This window comes from Patagioenas fasciata, chromosome 1 (assembly GCF_037038585.1).
Source record: "Patagioenas fasciata isolate bPatFas1 chromosome 1, bPatFas1.hap1, whole genome shotgun sequence".
NCBI classification, from domain to species: Eukaryota; Metazoa; Chordata; class Aves; order Columbiformes; family Columbidae; genus Patagioenas; species Patagioenas fasciata.
Genome location: NC_092520.1, coordinates 152,264,065 through 152,286,004, shown reverse-complemented (window position 1 = coordinate 152,286,004; position 21,940 = coordinate 152,264,065). Strand labels below are relative to the sequence as shown.

At 41.9% G+C, this 21,940-nt stretch overlaps 2 protein-coding genes across 2 annotated transcripts in view; both read right to left on the bottom strand.

Moving 5' to 3' along the window:
- The window catches only part of LOC136101265 (tyrosine 3-monooxygenase-like), a 31,416-nt gene extending 18,571 nt beyond the window's left edge, over positions 1–12,845 (bottom strand). Inside the window, exons 1-6 of the mRNA XM_065837306.2 lie at positions 12,720–12,845; positions 11,186–11,377; positions 10,090–10,270; positions 6,585–6,673; positions 4,352–4,419; positions 3,407–3,457 (exon numbers count right to left, since the gene is read on the bottom strand). Of these exons, the coding sequence (XP_065693378.2) occupies positions 3,407–3,457; positions 4,352–4,419; positions 6,585–6,673; positions 10,090–10,270; positions 11,186–11,377; positions 12,720–12,845 (707 nt within the window). The remainder of the gene's footprint in view (positions 1–3,406; positions 3,458–4,351; positions 4,420–6,584; positions 6,674–10,089; positions 10,271–11,185; positions 11,378–12,719) is intronic.
- A 5,987-nt stretch (positions 12,846–18,832) lies between these two features.
- PAH (phenylalanine hydroxylase) overlaps positions 18,833–21,940 on the bottom strand; it is a 40,859-nt gene continuing 37,751 nt past the window's right edge. The window contains exons 12-13 of the mRNA XM_065862753.2: positions 20,603–20,718; positions 18,833–19,980 (exon numbers count right to left, since the gene is read on the bottom strand). Coding sequence (XP_065718825.1) covers positions 19,937–19,980; positions 20,603–20,718 — 160 coding nt within the window. The 3' untranslated portion in view covers positions 18,833–19,936. The remainder of the gene's footprint in view (positions 19,981–20,602; positions 20,719–21,940) is intronic.

The window sequence follows — 21,940 nt, the reverse complement described above, 5'->3', positions numbered from 1 at the left end:
TGGCATGGGCTATGTATTTGAAAGACATGCCAACTTCCTGAAGCATTTAGCTCATTATACAAAAAGAGATCAGCTGAGGAAAAATATATATAACCAGATTTGGGCACAAGTTTCAAGCTTCTCCTAGACTTGATCATGCTTGGATTTAGAGCTGTGGTTTGGAATATATTTAGCTGTTGCAAAATAAACAAGTAGTAATAGGATGGCAAAGAACCTTATAGAAATGGTTATTTTTGTTCAGACATGGCCCTAGGGTGTTAAAAATTTTATAAACATTAGTTTATGAAAATTGAGATCATTCTTGGAAATGCTGGCTACAGAAATGACCTTTTGTTGTTTTTGTATTGTATTTTTTTGTGTGATACTGTTGTTGCTATGGAAGTGATTGCCAGTCCCTGGTAATGGCTCTTTTCATTTGTACGAGTGTATTACACAATGTAGGAGCAAAGAACCAGAATGAAGGGGGGCAGGAAGACCTTAGGAGGAAAAAAAAAACCTAAAAGGATCAAGTGAAACAGTGGCTGCTGTCATTATTGCTGAAGTCACAGAAGACAGGGCCGTTTCCATAGAAGAATTCGGAAAAAACGAGTAGAACTGCAGTTGAAGTGTTGCCCTGGCTTATTTATCTGTAGAATACTGGTGACTTCAGTGGGATTGCACAGGATCTTAACCAGAACAGAGTTCAATCCCAGACTAGAGTCTAGAGAGAGCAGGCTTGTTTACGCTTCTGCACATATGGTCTCTTTTATCAAAGTATTAATATCATTCTACTGTGTATCCAAACATTGACTACCAGAGAAATATAGGCAGCCTCAGAGACTAGTGATGAATTATCCAAAGCTGAGTCCCTCCTTTCTAAATACCTCTAAGGCAATCATCTAAGTTCACTCTGAAGTCAATTGAACAGCAGATATTTGCAGACAAACATTAAGCTTACGCTAGTGTAGTGTCTCAAATAGGTGTAATGTCTCACTATAGGACCATTAAGCTGCTGCTTGATGGTGCTTCAATCCAGAGATGGAAAGAGAAACTGCTGAAAGCACAGTCCATGAAATATTCTAGAAAGGAACCTCATAACGAAGGATAGAGCCAGCCACTTTAAAGACTTTAAAGGCAATGAGCTTGTTTTATATAAATGTCCTTATTCTTTTAGGAAAAAAAAAAAAAGTGGCACTATTGAGCTTTATTATGAAGATGGGACAGATGCATCCCCATAATTTTCACAGAACCATAGAATTATTTTGGTTGGAAGAGACCCTCAAGATCATCAAGTCCAAATATTAACCTGACTGGCACTCTGGCAACGATGTCCCTAAAAACTTTGTCTATACATCTTTTAAACACCCCCAGGAATGGTGCCTCAACCACTTCCCTGGGCAGCCTGTTACAGTGCTTGACGACCCTTTCCATGAGGAAATTTTTCCTAATATCCAAGCTAAACCTCCCCTGGCACAACTTGAGGCCATTTCCTCTTGTCCTATCACTGGCTACTTGGGTGAAAATTCTGTCCTAGATTCTCCCTTTTTCTTATATAGCCTTTACCCATAAGACATCTTTTGTGACCACTTAGTTTCAGGGCCTTCCAATAAGCCTTCTTGAAAACAGAAACTCAGGTCATCTGTACCTTCTGTTTACTGAAAATTGTATTTCTTCACTTGATTAGTTTTAGTTTTTATAACCATGTTGCTACAAACTGAAGGCATCCAACAGCTCTTCAGAGTGAACACCAAGGGAATTTAGTCTCCGCTACAGATTTCTGGTTCAATTGCACAGAGCTCAATTAAATTGTGCTGTAATGCAGCTGACCTCAGGGCATAGCCCCCGGGGGTTATGATAACCATTATGAGGTCTAATTTTGGAAACAGTTTTACATAACAAGAAAACCTGGGTTGCTGGGACTGGCTGTTTGGGGAAATGGGCGGATACTCCTTTAAAGGTCTATTCCGTTACCACAGTGGGACTAATTCTAGGTGGAGAAGAGCTGGAATGACAGATATTGGCAACAAAAGGGAAAAACAGGAAAGAACACAAAATTAAATTTTCTTAAATATGACATTCCCACACATCATCCCATGCCAAGATTATTGGCTGGTGGTAGCAATCATGAGCATGAAACTGACCATCAGTCTTTGTCAATTGAAAGATGCTCTAAAAAACTATGTGAGGTTAATATAATTGTGACTGCCTGGATAAGTTGTATGCAGGGTTTCTATGTGATTGTGGGCAATGCCTCTCAAGCTTTCTGTGACACAGTAGATTTTATTTAAAAGAAAACGATCACCAAAAAGTATCGGATGACCCTGTGGTTGAGGTTCTGGCATGAAGTGACATCTAGTGTATGGATTTAATTCCTGGCATTGACATAGACTTTGTGTATAATTTTGGGCAAATCACTTAAGCTCTAGCTTTTTCAGTTACAGTTATAAAATGTTGTCATAATTCTTCTTCTTTTCCACCTTTAGGCTGTATTTCCATTTAAATTGTAAACTTTTCTAAACAAAGACTCTCATTATGTGTACATGTAGAACTTTGCACAACCCTGGGACTCTGCTCTTATTTGGGACATTTGGACATATTTATGTTTGTATTATCATACAAACATGTAATTATTGCTGCTTACTGAGATTTGGTAAAGTTAGTGGGACAAAGTGGAAACAGGGGTATGAGAAATAAGAACCCTGCTTTCTTTCAAATCTGCTATGTACTTCACATAAAGTCTGCAAACATACTTTGAGTTGAATTAATTTCGTTTAGTCGTTTGTTGTTCTTGTTGGTTTTGTTTGTTTGTTTGTTTTGAGTGGCAAATCTTCAGGAGAAATGAAGCTCCAGTGAAGAAATGCTGCATCCATGTAAAAGTAACTTGCCACTATTTTGTATAATATCAAAGTCTTTTTTTTACAGTGTAAACAGTATATCCTGGAAGGTCCCTCCAAAATTTCCTTTATCTTACTTTGAGAGAATGATATATATTCATATTAACAGCAATAAATGCATGCAGAACAAACAAGGCTCATCTGTCCTATGAACATTGAATTAGCCACATCCTATGAGTAAATTTCCATCCTGTGAGTGGGCATTTGCTTCTGGTAACAGATTTGGAGAGGTGATATTTCTGTCACCACCATAGCTGTGGTTATTTAGAGGTCAGTTAGAAGAAGTTATATTATAGGCTCTAGGTGTTTTCTGGCTTTTGATATCTTGATGCGATTGCCAGGCAGAGTCATGGTCAGGAAAATGAATTTTGCTGTAGAAAGTGCAAAGTTAAGAGCAGCCACTATGAATGGCTTTCTGCAACACAAATTACCAGAAGGTGACACTTAACCAAGGCGTAAAATTTGAGATTGCCAGCCTTTCCTGGGACTGCAATGGAATGACCCACGAGTTGGAGTATAAGTAACAGACTCACCAAGTTGCAGTCTCCTGTGCTGTGTACTCGATGTGAGGCAAAGGATCTCCTCTGTAATGAAAAGAGGAAAAAATATATGTGCCTGAAATAGATTTCAAGTTCAGTTTCCAAGTATTATTTTCTTTGCTTGCACATGAATATTTGTTGTAATGAAGATAGAAACAGCAACATAGTACATAATTAACAACTTATTTGTCTTGGTAGTCTCTAATGTGTGCATTTTCATCTTTGTTCCAGTGTGGGAAGGAAAAGGGATATTGTAAGAAAGGGAGGCACATTCTGCTTTGCAGAAGACAAAAGAAGCCTTTAGGCTTACCCTTACCTCTGCTAAGGTGGTCTAGCAACCAAAATGCAGTGTATGCCTGGAGGGTCCACCCCTGGAGGATGTGATCAGCACAGCATCATTTCAGAGAAACATTCATAAACTCATCAGCAGAGAGATGCCCAGGCATACGTTGCGTGGTTATCACTAGCTTCTCTGATGGGCCATCTCCTCTTACTCATTGTTGCTTCTTCAGGAGCTCTGAGTCAGTTCAGTGTGTGCTTTTGTGCTGTTTTGCACTGTGCTAACTGTGATATATATGGTAGCAGTGAGAAATCTGTCCTCAAATAGAGGTCGCTCAAGACTTGAGAGATTTCACCAGTTCTTGAACACCATGAGGCTGATAAACCACAACCAGCTCTACCTGCACATCTGCTTGACTCTGCCAGACAGCAGTGTGATTCTGGTGAAATTTTACACGTAAGACGGAAGCATTTCTTATCACCCATATGCGACCTGACAGGGTTTTAGGAGTGAAAGCTATTGTGGCTGAACTCTCTTTTCTAAAATATAGCCACATTCACACATTGACAAAAGATCAAGGCTCTGGTATGTCTTGCACGTAAAGATGTCTGAATGCACATATGGACCACTGAAGTCTCCTTCAGCAGCCTTGTACTTACGCTCTGTAATTAAAGGCAAGGTCAGCAAAGAATGCCCTCCGTTTCTTATACTGCAGGTCAGCATATCCCTGAGTTAGAAAATAATTAAAAAAAAAAAAAAGTTTTACATTAGGAGAGATTCGTGAACATAATTAAATTTGCTAACAGAAGCATTCAGAAAACCTAGGCCTCAAACATGTCATTTTCTCTGAGGCAATGGATCTTGAGCCTTATGAACAGGGTAAGACAAAGGCTGTCGACAGCTACATCTCTGACATTTTGATGAAAATTTAGGGTCTGTGTCCAGAAAGGAAAGTAACATGGCTTGGTGGGAAATTTTCGGAGCTGTTCAGAAACACTCTATCAGAGACTATTACACTTACAGTCAAATTTAAATGCAAATCACATTGAAAATGGAATTGTAATATGGGTGTCACTTCTGCTGGGGAAGAGATGAATCTCTGAATCATTTGTTTCCTGGGCTAAGCATGAAGATTGCAATATAGGGCTGTGTTGGACACAATGGTACCAAGCCTAGTACCACCTCATCAGAGACAGTATAATACACCTGCATAATACTCTGCACTTTGGCTGAAGAAGGGGTCCTCATTGGTTAGAAATCATTAGGGCTGTCACTATCTGCAGAAAGGACAGGCTTTCAGCTAAGTCCCCTTGCCCATTTATATTACCACATTATAATACAGACAGATTCAGTGGTATATGTTTAAAGGGGCAGTTTACTTATTTATTAAATACCAGAGTTTTCTTTTTGCCCCTTCAGTGCGTACTAGAAGTTGAGCTTCAGGCAGACCTCTCCAACTATTAAATACAAATAGAGATGTGGAATTAAATTCCTTTGAATTTTACATAATTCATAATAGGAATAAAATCTGAAATCTGGCACTGTGTTACTAATATAACTCATAAAGCGGCGTTGATCAGCATCACTGTACAAATATTTATTATTCTAAAATATTCAGAATTTACTGGAACCACTTTGCATACTACAAGCCAAATTTTTCCCTTAGGTTTATTCACATAATTTTCAGTGTAGCAATAATACCAGTAATACTGCAGTTAATGAGCATTGTGTACGTGAATCTGAGGAAAGAACTGGATCCCAAGAGCATGTTTATTTTTGTCATGTGTTACGGATAATATGTTCGTTCTGATGCCACCCTTGCTTGTCAGTAGTTGTAACAAGTCCATGCAAAACACGTGGAAAAGACATGACCTGTCAGCTTTGTCCCTGCTATTCCCAGGGCTCTGTATCCACCCCCTGAGCAGCAGGAGCCTCCTTAGGCGGTCACTACAGCCAGTGACAGGGTGCCCCAGAGGCTGGTGTCATAGTGTGATCGGTTTGCTTTTCTGGCCATCAAAGTCACAGTAAAGAACAAAGTGAAGCTGTTGAGATGGACAACCTAAATTGCCTATTTGGTAGTAAAAATATACGCAAAATCTCTGCTGAGCTACCTGCTCATCAGCCTCCTTGGTACTTTCCTCTAACCTGTCAATTTTTTAGCCGTGCTTAGAAACACAGTAAATGAGCCCATGTTGTGCTCCCTCCTGCCACAGACAAATGATTTTTAGTGCCTGAGCTAACTTGTTTCAAGCTAGTTTAGGTATTTCTACATCACACTGCATCATTCTGCAGTGTGGATTTATCCCCACTCTTTACTTTAGTAGCTCTGCACTACTTGTGCTGTCTCTCATCCTCTTCAGTGCTCATATCTCCTATTTGGCAAAGTAGAAGAGGAACTTAGCCCAGTTCAAAGAATTCTTAATGTGCATTTGTTTATCTAACGAAAAATAATTTCAGGGCTAGCTCTGGAGAATGACAAATACTTAGGTTGTTGCTATCAGAAAGATATGAGGAAGAATGAAAGATGTCCTACTTAAGGAACATATGAAGCTCTTCAGGAGCACTGTAGTTTGATAAGTGATTCTTAAAAGTAGAAGATAGACTTGGAAAGTTTTTGTACCACACAGAACTGTACATAGAAAACAACATTAATTACTTCAGCATGTGTCTGATGTTAATCATATGTACCTTGATGAATCAGGACCCATAAGCTTTTCTCATTAAATTATTAATTCTATACTTCCTAATCTTGCTAAAGATCAGCCTTTATCTGATCCCTTACTTTTTCTGTCCTTTCATGAGTATTTTCTTCCTCCTGAAATTTTCCTTACAAAAATTGCCCTACAGAGAGTTTCTCTTTTAAAAATGAAATAACAGTGATGACAAACTTACCGGGTGACCATGGTCCAAACTGGGTTCATGCTTAGTAATCAGATGATGACACTTGTCCAGATCTTGAATTTTTCTGGGGAACCAGGGCACTGCAGAGAAAGTAGCAAGAGTTAGATGAGAAAGGATCAAATAATTTTCAGGAGACACAGAAAATAAAAGTTGTCTGGAAGATTACAAGCTTTCTTTACATCAAGATCTAAGAATATTCACATCCATGTGTTACCATGTCAGTAATTGAATTCATTTGCAAGCCAAACCAGCAGATTGGATGAAAAATTATCTGAAAGTAACTTGGAATGATAATCTCTCAGTTTTAATTACTAGAAACAATTTTTAAAGGCAAAGTCTTTTTCTTTTAGGCCAAATGAGATGTTCTGTGTAACACAGTACAACAAATTTATTTCTATATTTTGGATTTAAGAAAATATTTTGATCATGTAGTCTTAAATTTTTGTTTCTTTAAAAGTGAAAACAACATTTTAAAAGGAAAATGGGAAATATCTTGTCTTTGAGTTTTTTTCTTTCTGGCTCTTTTTTTTTTTATTTTTATTTTTTTTTATTTTTCTCCAGCCAACTTTTTCTAGCATTAGCTGAATTTCCAAATTATTTTCTTTCCCTGAAGTGGGGACCTTGCTAGTAACCAAAATAAAATTAAAGTATGCTCATTTTAATTTAAGTGCTAGCATTTATAATCCATGAATTTAAAAAATACTGAAAAAAAACAAAGTTGATACTGCTATCTGAGGTCTGACTGATGTTATCATCATACTTAGTGTGTTACAGCTCAGAAAAGATCCATTTGGGGTCACCTTAATCTCATACTTGTCAAGAGACCAGGCATCTCTGTACTGAATGGTAAGTCTAGCTTTAGCCCTGTTATATTATATCCAGACACAGCCAGTTCACAAAGGTACAAGGCTACACACACACCCCAATGTTGTGAAATTCCAGTTCTTTCATGCAGTTATGGCCAATTCTGTGGTAAGAGTGAAGAAGTACTAGTCTGACAGATGTCTTACGTGACACCAGATTAATTTTGTTGAGGCTTTGTCTTTGTCTGTACTGATGGTTCTGCTTGGAAGATGCCTGTCCTACCATTTATGGCCATATCTCCTCAAAACCTGTACCTGATCATAGGTCCTCCAGTGTATGTCCCCATACACATCCTGCCTATCCCTTACCAAGTCCTTGGAGAGGGCAGACAGGTTAAAGGAGAGGAGAGGAAGGACCATGGCAGAATCCTTGGTCTGGTCACAGAAATAGATGCAGTCAATAAAACAGGGATAGTGCTGACTGATGTAATTTTCACTGCAACTGTCTCTGCTTCATGGAAGCAGAGAAAACCACTGCTTTTCTCAATTGTACCAAATTAATTTGGATTAAAGCCTCTACGGCCAGGGCATTGTCTCTTCTCTGTTCTTTAGCAAACTGCCTGGGAAGGCTTATACGGCTCACCTGAAAATTCTGAAGAAAAAGTCCAAAAAAAATAAATTAATCCGGGAACTGGAGCCTCAGATGATGGGTGCAGCCAGAACATACATGTTTGCCTCTTCCCAGAATAATAGTTGCTGACCAGTAAGCATGTCTATACGACTTAGATATCTCCTAGTTACCAATATGCTCTGGCTGGCATCTGCAAACCCCACTAGAAAGTGAAGCTTCAGGTAGCCTCTTTCAATAAGATTCACCACCACTTTCAATAAGGTATATCAGTAAAACGGGCCAATAGCCAATTGTAGACCTAGGGGATAGCTGAACTGAAAGTCCTCTGACACTTTAGAACCCCTGAATTCACCTCCATAGGTCCAAAACCACAAAAAACTTTAAAGTTAAAACCTCCAAATCCACAGTTCTTGCTGGTGCCCATACCTAAGGTGTCTCTGTGCACCACAAATACCAACTCTTGGACCCTTTCATCTTAAAATCAAATTAACTACTTAGGGCACTACTCAATTCTGGGTTCTGAAATATCCAGAAAAGTCTCCTTACAAACTGAGGAGTGCTGTGTTTAAGTCTGAGCTAACTTAGAAACAGACTTTGTCCATTTTCATGCCAAGTATATTAATTCTAACATTATTACCTCCAAACCAAGCCTGATTATTTTTGTGATTGTTGTTCAAATCCATAAGAAAAAGGGAAATGTGAAGAAAACTGCGTCCCTAATATTTCTCTGCTTTAACCATAAACACACCCTCTTTTAGCAGTCCATTAATTTTTGTTGTAGGTCCCAGTCCCAGCACACCTATAACTAGTTGCTACTTCCTAGCACAAAACTCTCAAGTGTCAAGAAAAACCTAAATAAATGCCTCTTTAGTTTCAATACCCTCTTTGGTTTTCCAGTTTCCCTGATGACAGCAATATCCTTTTGATATCCCCACAGTTCCTGAGAACAGCTTGCCTGTCATCACTAACCTGAAGGTGAATTTCAAGCAATACCCAAAGGTTTTCAAACAGGACTGTGTTAGCTAAAAGGGTCCTGGGGATTTCTGCCTGGCCGTGTCAAGGGTGGCAAACCTCATGACAATTGTGTATTTAGAAAACTCAATCTGTGAGCTGGACCCTCAGCCTTCTCAATCTATAGGGGCACCTCTGGCATCCTCAGGATTGTACTGAAGGTCTCTAACAGCTTATTGTACTCATCAATCTCCTACCTGTCTGTAAATGGGAAAAATTCCCATCTACCTCTGTCAAACTCATTTTCCTTCCCAATGACTGGTAGGGATGGTGACTCAAATACAATGGAGGCAGAGGAGTAACAACTTGCATCACTTTTCCAAATGAAATACTGTTCCTAAAGTATAACCTTTGAAGCTGAACAATCTCCAAAGAAGCTTTTCAGGTGCCTGAGGAGATGCCTGATGCTCTGTTACTCTAAATTTGGTAATGGGTCTATGCTCTACAAAAAGTTCATCCCCTGTTTCTACCAGCCTGCCCTACAAAACTTTCTGCTGACCCTCTCTCTCTTTCTCTCTGGAAGCTTCTTTGAGTTGGTTGTATCTAGTTCTTTTCAGTGGAGGAGCAATCTACCTACAGACTACTTTACTTAGATGGCAGTGGACACCTTAAACAGCTACTGCTTCTTTTAACAAAACCAACACAATACACTACAAGCAAATGAAACATTCAGACCATCTGCTGTATCATGTATTCCTATCAACTATCTGTGTTCACCTCAGACGGGTCAGTTCTCTGCCCACCTCTCAGCCCACAATCTTCCTGTCATTGTGAAGTTACTGGTTTCTCCTCAGCTTCCTGTTTTGCTCGTTTATCCTTCTCATCTCCCTTTTTGCTGGAATGCTTTTCTCACTTCAATTCCACCGGCTATGATGAAGTGCCTCTGTTTCCACACCAGTGGGAATGGTTTCAATTCAGGGAAAACTGTCATGCAGTGAAGAAAAACTAATGCATGCTCACTTGCTTTCCAGACTAATTAAATTACTGTTATGGTGCTAATAGTAAAAAAGTTACTGCACAAAGAAACAAAACAGCACTATCAGATGCATACTTTTCTTACCTTCTTCTCTGTTAGTTTTCACATCCTCTGCTACTCTCCTTAAGGAGGTGATAATGACAGCAACATCAGCACTGGGAACTTCACATTCAACAAAAATGTCAAGATCATCAGTAGAGTTCTTGGGCTTTTTGGCTTGTCTGGTTTCAAAATGATGGATCTGTGTTTCAAACATCTGCAAGAGATGTTCATATGAAGAAGCTTCTCCAAAGACTGACAATCCAGGTAAGTCTAGGTACACTTCTACAGTGTCTAAAAAGCGGCTAAAAGAGATCTTAACAAGAAGTGCATGTTAAGCAATGAAGCCTAATAATGCCCAGATTAGAATGAGCTAAAAAAACAGGCAGAGCTAAAGATTAAACATTGTACAATTAGGTAGAGATAGATGGAGATGAAAGATGAGATACTGTTGACTGTAGCATTTAATCTGTGCCAGAATAACAAAAGAGTGGCTGGGTAACTCTTATGACCCTGGCAGAATAAAAGAAGATCTATTGATGTATAATAACACCCTAATCATTAAATAATTGCGAACAGTTAAAAATAAGTAACGAATATAAGACTTTTGTTTTGAATTATTCATTTTCACAGATGAGGCTGAGCACCTGGTAGGGATACTTCAAGTGCCCAGAAGATACAATGTCTGTATGGTTTACAGCTCTTGTGTTCTCTGTATCTCCTGCCAAATATGCGGAGAAAATTCATTGGCTTCTAATATTCCCCCAATCTGAGTGTTTGATATGCTGGCCTGTTGCTTAGTCATGACTGGCCACCATAACTGCTAGAAAGAAATAATAGATTGGTATCTGCTCTAAGCAGCCCTTATATAAAATGATGATGCTTCTAAATGACTGTGTCCAGCTGCTCCCTCCCTCCAGACCACTCTCCTCCTTCACTTGGAGAGGTTAGCCAACCTCTCAGGGTAGCTGTAGCAAAACAGGGACAGTGAGAAGGGGGGAAGGCAGGTGGAGGCACAAATCAGGCAGGGAGCAAGAGAAGGGTGAGAGAGAGGGAAATGCAAAGTGAGGCATGTGAAGGCAGTAGGGACAGAAGAGGTCTCAGTGAAGGAAGCAAGTGGTGATGTCTGTACCTCAAAGACTTTGGCTGCCTTAGAGAGCTCAGTCTTCCTCACATTGGAAAGGGTCAGGGTCAGGATGAGACTAGTTCTGCCATCCTCCCTGTTGGAGTCCGTGTTTCCTTGCCTGTTCAATGACTCCATGCCACACATCTCCTTCTCCTTGCTGGCCTCTTCCTTTTGACCTGAGTCCCCCACCAAATTGGTCTTCATTGGGAGACAGAGGAGTGGATTGCAATTGCCAGATGTTAAGTGGAAACTGCCTGAGGATGTGAGCATTTCTCCCAGAGCAATGGCCAGGGGATATGGTGAGACTGGAGATGCAGTCTGTATATGTGTGTGGTGAGATCAGCACCACCAGACAGCAGCAAAGTAAGTTGGTTGCTGCTGTGTTAGGTGTAGGGACATTTATGCTGGCCATGCCAGACACATCAAGGGAAACCGCCTGCGTAGGATATGCGCAGATGCCCAAGAGAACCCTCCTCCTCTGGGTAACTTCAAAGCGTGACCCTCTTGCTCTGTTTGAAGGTGTCTGCAAGCTGTTCAACCCTGAAGATGGGCTGCTTTGTGGAGAGGCAATTAGACTGAGCCCCATTTGCATCTCCCAGTCTGGACTGCCCTGCACGATGTATGATATTGCCCTTCCTCTTCCCCACTCTCTCTTACGTCACTGGGCCTCTCTTTGCATTGACCATGGCCCTGAGGAACCAAAGGGGCTCTTCCCCCAAACCCTAGACCAATCCAAATGGTGTCCCCTCTGCACAGACACAATTGTGAGAGTGCCAGAGAGACCTGAGCCAGTGACAAAGTTCACTGCCTACTTCTGAGCTTTTCCTACACACAGGATCTGACCTGTTCTACCCTAGCCCTACAGAAGCTGAGTACTGCCTCCAGGCTAAGTTCCTCTGTTAAAATTATGACAGAAACAAGTTCAATCTCCAGTGAAGTAGACTCTCAAAAAGACCAGGGTCACATCTTTCTCACAGCTGGCAGGACAAGCTCAGGAAGGGTTCAGCTCTACCTCTGTCAGGGCATGGCATCCCTTGACATCCACAAATGTGTTTCTGGCTATGAACAATACCCCAGAAACCTTCATACCCCAAGTTATAGTGTACTGGAACCTCTGTGAAAGTCATCTTGCTGGCCCACAGAGAAGACCACCTCTCTGTCCTCCCTTTGCAGATGGAGCCATTATTAATGTGCCCCTTAGCTGATCCTGGCTGGGTCATACACCCCAGTGCTGTGTTGCTCTTACCTCCTCCCTGGCCAAGGAAGATAAAGACAGTGCAACCAAATCATGTTCTCCAGAGACCATGACAGTGCAGTGTTTGCCCTTGGCTCAAGACAGAGCACTGGGAAGGTCTTGATTTCCCCATCTATTACCTGGCTGAGACACAAAATTCACGGTGAGTTTTGAAGCACTATGACCAGGCAGCAGGTCTCAATGTCTTGAGGAATATCATTCCATCCAGACCACGGGCACTACGGGATTTGCAGAGCGTGGTTAAGTGCTAGCCCAGGCAGAGGCCATCCCGGGGCTGTGCCCAACCCGGGCCCGGGCCGGAGTAGGGTAGGGCAGGCCGCTGTCCGCGGTGCTGAACCCGGCCTGGTTCCGGGCTGCGGTACCGTTCACTCCACGGGCTGCCTCGGGGCTCCTGCCTCTGGCCCGTTTCATCTCCCGGGGGACACCGGGAGGGCAAGGTGGCACTGCAGAGGTGGGTGAATTGCAGCTGCAAAGTGAATGGGACAGGGGAGAAGAGGTGGGCTTTAGCGGGGGAGTAAGGCTCCTTGCACTCCCACATTCCCCCAGCAGTGGTGGCAAGTGAAGTGGAGACCAAGCTGAACTGAGCCTGACTGAGTCCAGACTGGACCTTTCCCATGCATGCATCTCCATATCCTTGGAGGGACTAGGTTAATGATTGGACTTGATGATCTTAAAGGTCTTTTCCAACCAAAACAATTCTATCATTACATTCTACTACTCTAGGCCATAAGCATGGCACAAATAACAATCATGGAATCATAGAATAACTTTAGTTGGAAAAGGCCCTCAGGGTCTCTGAGTCCAGTCATAACCTAATTCTAGTACTGAACCATGTCACTAAGAACATCATCTATACATCTTTCAAACACCTCCAGGGGTGGCGACTCAGTCATTTCCCTGGGCAGCCTGTTCCAATGCCTGACAACCCTTTCTGTGAAGAAATTTTTCCTAATATCCAATCTGAACCATCCCTGGCACAACCTGAGGCCTTTTCCTCTTGTCCTTTTTCTTGTTACCTGGGAGAAGAGACCAACATCCTCCATGCTACAACCTCCTTTCAGGCAGTTGTAGAGAGCAATAAGGTCTCCCCTCAGCCTCCTCTTCTCCAGGCTAAACAGCCCCAGTTCCCTCAGACGCCTCTCATAAGGTTTATTCTCTAGATTCCTCACCATCTTCATTGTCCTTCTTTCAACTTACTCCAGCACCTCATTGTCTTTCTTGTAGTGAAGGACTCAAAGCTTGACACAGCATTTGAGGTGTGGCCTCACTAGCACTGAGTATAGGGGGACAATCACTTCTCTTGTCCTGCTGGCCACACTATTCCTGATACAAGCCGGGATGCTGTTGGCCTTTTTGGCCACTTGGGCACACGACTGGCTCATGTTCACAGAATCACAGAATGTTAGGCACTGGAAGGGACCTCAAAAGATCATCTAGTCCAATCCCCCTGCCAGAGCAGGAACACCTAGATGAGGCTACACAGGAATGTGTCCAGGCGGGTTTTGAATGTCTCCAGAGTAGGAGACTCCACAACTCCCCCTGGGCAGCCTGTTCCAGTGCTCTGTAACCCTCACTGAGAAGAAGTTTCTTCTCAAATTTAAGTGGAACCTCTTGTGTTCCAGTTTGAACCCATTACCCCTTGTCCTACCATTGGTTGTCAGCGAGAAGAGTCTGGCTCCATCCTTGTGACACTCGCCCTTTATATGTTTATAAACATTAATAACGTCACCCCTCAGTCTCCTCCAAACTAAAGAGACCCAACTCCCTCAGCCTTTCCTCATAAGGGAGATGCTCCACTCCCTTAATCATCTTTGTTGCCCTGCGCTGGGCTCTCTCCAACAGTTCCCTGTCCTTCCTGAACTGAGGGCCCCAGAACTGGACGCAATATTCCAGATGTGGTCTCACCAGGGCAGAGTAGAGGGGAAGGAGCTACTAACCACCCCCCTTCTAATACACCCCAGGATGCCATTTGCCTTCTTGGCCACAAGGGCACAGTGCTGGCTCATGGTCATCCTGCTGTCCACCAGGATCCACAGGTCCCTTTCCCCTACACTGCTCTCTAATAAGTGATTCCCCAATTTATAATAGAACCTGGAGTTGTTCCTACTCAGATGTAAGACTCTACACTTGCCCTTGTTATATTTCATTAATTTTTTCCTCGCCCAATTCTCCAACCTGTCCAGGTCTCTCTGGATGGCAGCACAGCCTTCCTATTCCCTCATCCAAAACACTGATGAATATATTGAATAATACCAGCCCCAGTACTGACCCTTGAGGTACTCCACTAGATTCATGTTGATCAAGACACCCAGATCCTTTTCCATCAAGCAGAATTTCAGACACTGCTCTCCAATCTTGTAGCATTGCCTGCGGTTATTGTGATCAAGGGCAGGGCCTGGCACTTGGTGTTGTTGAACCCCATGCGATTGGCCTCAGCCCATTGATCCAGATGGTCCAGATCCCTCTGTAGAGCTTTCCTACCCTTCAGCACATCAACACTCCCACCCAACTTGGTGTCATCTGCAAACTTACTGAGGGTGCACTCAATTCCCTTGTCCAGATCGTTGATAAATATATTAAACAGAACTGACCCAAATACTGAGCTCTGGGGGATCATCACTTGTGACCAGCCACCAAGTGGATTTTACTCCATTCACTACAACAATTTGGGCCCAGCCATCCAGACAGTTCTTTACCCAGTGAAGAATATGACAGTCCAAGCCATAAGCTGCCAGCTTTTCCAGGAGAATGCTGTGGGAAACAGTGTCAAAGGCTTTATTGAAGTCCAAGTACACAACATCCACAGCCTTTCCCTCATCCACTAAGTGGGTCACCTTGTCATAGAAGGAGATCAGCCTGAACAAGCAGGACTTGCCTTTCGTAAACCCATGCTGACTGGGCCTGATCGCTTGGTTGAAAAGTGACTTGATGAGCACTTCCACCAGCTCCCTCAGTAGCCTTGGATGGATCCATATGGCCCCACAGACTTGTGTGTGTCTAAGTGGTGTATTGGGTTGCTAACCATTTCCCCTTGTATTATTGGGGTTTCATTTTTCTCCCTGTTCCTGTCTTCCAGCTCAGAAGGCTGAGTACCCGGAGCACAACTGGCCTTACTATTAAAGACTAAGGTAAAGACATACTTTATTACCTCAGCTTCTCGCTTGTCCTCTTTCCCAACCCACATCCACCAGAGGGTGGAGATTCTCCTTAGCTTTTCTTTTGTTGCTGATGTATTCATAGAAGCATTTTTTTTTTGTTTCCTTTTACAGCAGTAGCCAGGCTCAGCTCTAGTTGGGCTTTGTCCCTTCTGATTTTCTCCTTGCATAACTTCACAGCATCCTTGTATGTCACAAGGTCTCCTACTCCAGCTATGTGTGGATGTGCAGTTGAAAGCCCTAGAGCTCAAGATGCTTGTTTAAGGCACTGGTTGTAAATACTGGCAGACCAGGTCACCAGGTTCCTATGGCTGTCTTTATGCCCCAGTGTCAGAGGCCCATCTCTATCTGCTGTACAGCACTGATCATGGTTCTGTGTACAAATTGAGGTTTCTCTATAGAGCCAAACTGGACTCATCAGTCAAGGTAACAGTTGAAGCAATACAGATGGAGCTTACAGCACAACTTTGCAGCCCACTGCAAAACCAGCACAGAGAGCCCTGTCTCTCCAGGTGGTGACAGGCCCATCCCCAGACAGTGGACACTCTAATACTATCTTGAATCCATGTTTGGGGCAGGCCCAGGAAGACCTTACTCATGCTGTCATGGTGTAAGTCAGCTCTGCTGAGACATCCAAAGTCCTGCTTTCAGCACTTCTGGTGTCCTCTAGGAGTGCAGGAGGAGAGATTTGAGTCTGGGTGCTACAATTTAAAGGGCTATGCAAGGGCTGGAGCACAGTGTGTCGTCCTTTCCCATGGGACAGGCAACTTCTCCCTCCATAAGGTGGGGATCTCCCACCCCAAGAGTAGACTCACCCCCTCTCATGCAGCCCCTGAGGTCGATGCTTTGAAAGGCCATAGCTGGTTGCTACAAACAATCTACCCATTTTTGATCTCTTCTCATGCAAATACCTCCACCCTGTATGAGCACAGTGCTATTCATTTGAGATGGATGCAGCATTAATATTTCTGTTTATTTAGGTTAGTTTATATGGTTACATTTGAATATGAAAAAAGTCTTCTCTACCAGGCGCCAGACTGGTTGAAGCAGTGAAGAGACAAGCTTTAAAATAATGCACTCTTGTTGAGTCCTTCTGTGCTTAATCCCTCTTTGAACAATTTCTGCATCCTTTGGGGAATAATGCATCCTTACTCCAAGGCTGCTGTTGTATCTAGGTATCTTAGGAAATTCAGAGGAGACCACCTTTCTGTATAAGCTGTGCTGACAACTCCCCCCTCCATCACCAAGGTCACTTGGCCAAGGTCACTGCAAAGGAAGAGGGCCTCATGAGTGTTCTTCTTTGGTCACCTGAAACAGGCCTGGAGGTGAGGACATCAAGAAATGTGGTCATAGTGGGACAGAAGAGATGAAGGTTATGTAAAAGAGTAGCTTGGGATAGGTTATTCAGAGTAGCATAAAAAAATGTCCAGAGTAAGCAAAGGTAGAGCAATTCAGGCTTTGCTGTATATTTCTAGGTAATCACATAAATCAAGAGATTTTTCTTTTTATATATATGATTTTCATGATCTTGTCTGGATGAGTGATACTCAACCAGTGCAAGACAGCCTTTTTTGAGCTGGAACCCATGTCAAATGGGCATGTCACCTACCTGGGTATTTAATATTGATAGACCTGTGTGGTTACCTTGCAAAGAGAAATTACACTGGCCAGATAAATGGCCAGTTTGCTACACTACTTATTTTTTTTTAGCGTGGAAATAAGAAATCACCCATTAAGAAACACTATTTAAAATGCAACTTATTAAAGCACATATGCACAGGCTAATTTGTTCTGCGAGAAAAATCTGCTTTCAGTATACTTCCTTTGCTTTTAAAATACTGAGCATTTAAACTTTTCTTCTTCTCTCACTATTGCTGAACAGCTATGTTAAGCTGCTTTGGCTGGAGTTATTGCTCATTTAAACCTGCATTAAGGGACACAGAATTGGATATGTGGCATCAATACTCTTTAACCATTCCACTTGCACAAAAAAAACCAACCATGAATCCTGGGTTCTCAATATCACTATAGACTTGCTGCTGCTGTCACTCATAACAACAAGCATAAGCAGAGGAGTTTGGAAAGCTGTCCGAGGATTAGTTCGAAAGACTTCACCCTTGAGATGAAATTGTCTCTTTGTGATACACAGTTGCCTTATGGGTCCTATTATATTAAGAGAGAAAAATATGGGCTTCTTTCACACTGAAAATACATGCCAAGCAGGACTGAAAGATCTACACCTGAAAGATCTACACAGACATTGCCATGAGAAAGAAAAAAAAAAAAAAAGAAAAAGGATACAGAGATAAAAAAGCTTACTTCAAAGCACCAAAATGATACCATTTTGCATAAGTATACGTCTATTGAAAAGGGTTCCAGCTGGTATGCTTAGATTAATGTTATTACCCACCATAAATATAATGGAAACAGATGTACTTTCTGTCTTCCTAAAGGATGATGCTTACATTAAAGCTTCATTGATTTTCAAACTATAAATATGAGAGTAATACAATAGTAGGTAAAAGACCTGTGGACATTCAATTCCCTCTCCATATTTGGATCTCCTAACAGAAACATGACTCCTGAATCATGTAAGTATCATGACACAGAATTGTTTCAAATACTGTTCTGCTTTGCTCTGTTCTGTTCCAATGTAGCAGTGCTGATCTCCTTCCTCCTTCAACTAAAAAGCTACAGGGAGGCATTATACAATGTGGACTAGTCCAAGAGGGCTTTTAGCTGCTTTCAGTGAAAGTTATTAGATAAAATACCAAAATAGCTTTTTGAACTGACAAGCTCTTTTGTCTCCATGACTCAGCCATTGAGTTAAGCTGGATTCATCCTTGCTTTCATTTGCTGCCTCAGTCAAGTTGTACTCCAGGAAGAATAAAACTGCTTTAACTGAAAAAGGGAGAGTAAAGCTCAAGTGGGGGAAGGAAGGAGACTCCAAAAAGCATTATGACTTAGGGCCTGTCTTGAAAGATATCAGGTCTGGGTTCAAATGCACTCAGACTGGGACACAGCTAACCCAGGTCTTCCATAGCTTTGGTGGGGACTCTGGCCACAGATACAGTGAGTTAGGATTTGGAAGGCTCTGAGACCTTCAAATGCATTGTAAGAACCACTTCTCCACGTCCAAGGTGTTGGTATCCACTTCCTGGATTGTGAGTCCAGAAAGTTAGAAGACAGCTTGTAGAAGTTCTGAATAAAACACTCTCAGAGAAGGACAGACACGACACAAGGTAGACTTCACACATCAGCCTTCCACAGTGAGTAGCTGATTATATATATTAAGAGAAGTGTCCCCCTTCTGTAAGCTAGCTGGTCCTGAATCAGCTCTGAATCCGTGATGTTACACAATATTACAGACAGCACAGCTCTGAGACTGGACTATTAATAATAAGGCTTTGATGTTATGTTAAAACATCTGCATGGTTTCTTGTTTGCATGAGATATTGACAAACTGACCTCACATCCAACCACAAAAAGCCACACAGCCTTGCCTTTAGGTAACTCTCCTCTGAAGGGGTTTGTTTGCGGGTGCTGTATTGAGGCACAGGCTCCATGCTCTGGATAGACAGTGTCAGTGCCTTGCTTAGAAACTCTACTCTGCAAACTAATGTCACACCACAGCATACAATGTTCTTGACCTGCAAAGACCCTTTCAGGATCGGTGCTTGTGCAAGTACAGTGTGTTTATTCATGGTGATAAATCTTCGTTAGTAAGGCTGCAGCATACTTGCTGTCTCTTCCGTTGGCATCTATGCTTTGGATCAATGGCAATATCTGATTTTTAGGAAAAAAAAATCAGGATAGAGGTGCTTGTGTGCAGAAGTAGAGCTACAGAGGGCTAAGTGGTATATGTATACCCACTGATAGGTGTAGAATTTGGGAGTCCATGGGAACCTTGCACAAAGGTGAGGAATTGAAGGGAGAATGACTGTGAAAAAAAATCAAGGTGGATTAGTCTGTTAGTGATTACTATCCCATCCCTGGCCCCAGGGTGGTAATGCAACTTCACAGCTGCATCAGACTATAGCTCTGCAGGGTGGAGATCTCATTCTGCTAACCTTTGGCATAAGAGACATGGAGGCTTTCCCCAGATTCCCAGTATTAAGGTCATTTTTATGCATTAGTGATAAAAATTGGATTAGTGTCTGAAGGCCAAAAGATTCAAGGGTAGCGTGCAGGTGTCTCTTTCTCTGCTAATCTATAGTAATTAAGATACATAACGTAAGCATTCATGCAGTACACAGGAAGATAATAGACTGAAACTAGACAAAGACTGGCATTTGCACATGGCAGCTTCTAGTCAGTGGCCAGCAATTAGCAAGTTATAGCAAATCTTCACTTTATTTTCTGGAGGGCATTGCAAAGGATCCCCATCTCACCTGAAAAGAAAATAATCAGAGAAGTTAATCCTAAAGCTGGCCCATTTCTAACACTCTTGTATTTATTTACCCTTTATATCCATTCCCTGAAAGAATAAGGTGAAAAAATAAATGCTGAATTGGACACGTTTATTAGGGTCTTAGCGGAGTAAGGTCTGCAGAGTCAGGCCTTTGCCTTCATCAGCCATACAATGATGGCTCACAGGATCAGGGGTGCTGGCTTTTAGCAGGCTAGCCGATGTTAAGGGGTAAATGAACTAGGAAGAAGGCTAGAATGGCAAAATGAAATATGACTAAAGCCAAGCTTTTCTTTTTCTTCCTTATTGAGAACAGGTAAAGCACACATCAGAATCCATCATAAGTCACTCTGGCCCTTCCTAGCATCTCCACTAAAGCACTCTTGCTGGATATTTCAGACGTAACCAACTCCAGCCAAATGGAAAAACTATTTTGAATCTTGGCTAGAATCAGGAAGCAATTTTTCCAGCAGAAAAGAGATGTGTATGGCTTGAACTTGGTCAGGCTGAGAACATTAAATGCAACCAGATGAAATCTGCTTTGTGGTTGCTATTTCTGATCCAAGTTTTGAGGAATTCAAGGTAAAAAAACTGTAGTTCCTTACTATTGATAGTGTCAGCTAAGTTCTTCAGCTGCTTTGCATTGTCCAAGACTTCAATCCTTTGGGTATAGGGATTGTACCGAACAGAGAAAGGACGAGGGATCGTTTGAGCAAATTTCCTGAGGCAAAAAAACACAAAAACATAAACAAACTTGAAAAGCTTATTTTTGCAGTAAGTCACTCTTTTATTGGTATGTACATTTGATGAGGAGAATAAGAAAGTCTGTGAGAGGAAATAATTAAATTCCTGCTGAGTGATATGAGACCTACAGCATTCTGTAACACTCTTGAATCTGCATTTGCCCTTACTACCTTTTTTTCTTTTTTCCAAACAGGATTAATTATGTAATTAGCATGGCAACACTGCTCCTGGTATAGACCAACTACGCAACTATTTGGATTTGAACTTGAAAACCTCATTTTCCTTTCAGTAATGCAAAATATAAGAATCCTGATCCAAGTCTGCAATTTCTGGGAAAGTAAGGTCAAGTACCTATGCCATCCTGGCATATTAAGGAACAAGCAGAATGCTAACATCCCATGGTTGGCAGTGGCTTTCAGGCCATTGCAAAGATAGGAGATGATAGTCAATAGAGTAAAGCAGTATTCTTGCCAACCCTTATCTGAAGCCTTCCCTTCTGCAAAATAGTAAATTCCATGGCAGACTCTGAATGGGATGACATGGTCAGAGCTATTGTTCCAGGCTCCTTGTAGACCCCAGCAGGATACTGGTTTATATATCTGTTTTGGATTACTGAAGTTATTGCTGAAAGAGGAAGGAAATCACGCAGGAGTTGATTATGGAGCCCCTGATTGTGACTCAGCATGGCAAATCCCATATAACCAGAACAATGGAGTATACTGGATGCCACCTCCACATTTCTCTTTCAGTTTATTCCTAATTAGTAGCAGCTAAGGCCATTGTCTCAAACTGCAGTGTGAGCAGGACACAAGGTGTGACAGTGGGAAAAAAAAATGTTAGCTAGGATGGAAAATTGTTTAGTGGTATCAGTCCAGTTTTTCTAAGGCAAGAGATGCACATTAGAAGACAATCTTCCCAAATCTCAGCTGAAGGTAAGATCCTAATCAGAAGATGAATGCCTTAAGATGAAAAATATTTTAGGTCAGCCTCAGTATAATTTTTCAGGGATGTTTTCCATTGCACACAAACACACATGGCCAGGTGTATGCCATGAACACAGGCACTGGATTAACCCCCAGACTCCAATTTAATCAGTTTTCCAGTTTGGTCATTGAAACACTTAAAGAAGTTCCAAGATTGTATTTATAGGCAGCATCTTCTGTTTTCTCAAGGAATTTTCTACTGAGTTAGAGTATACA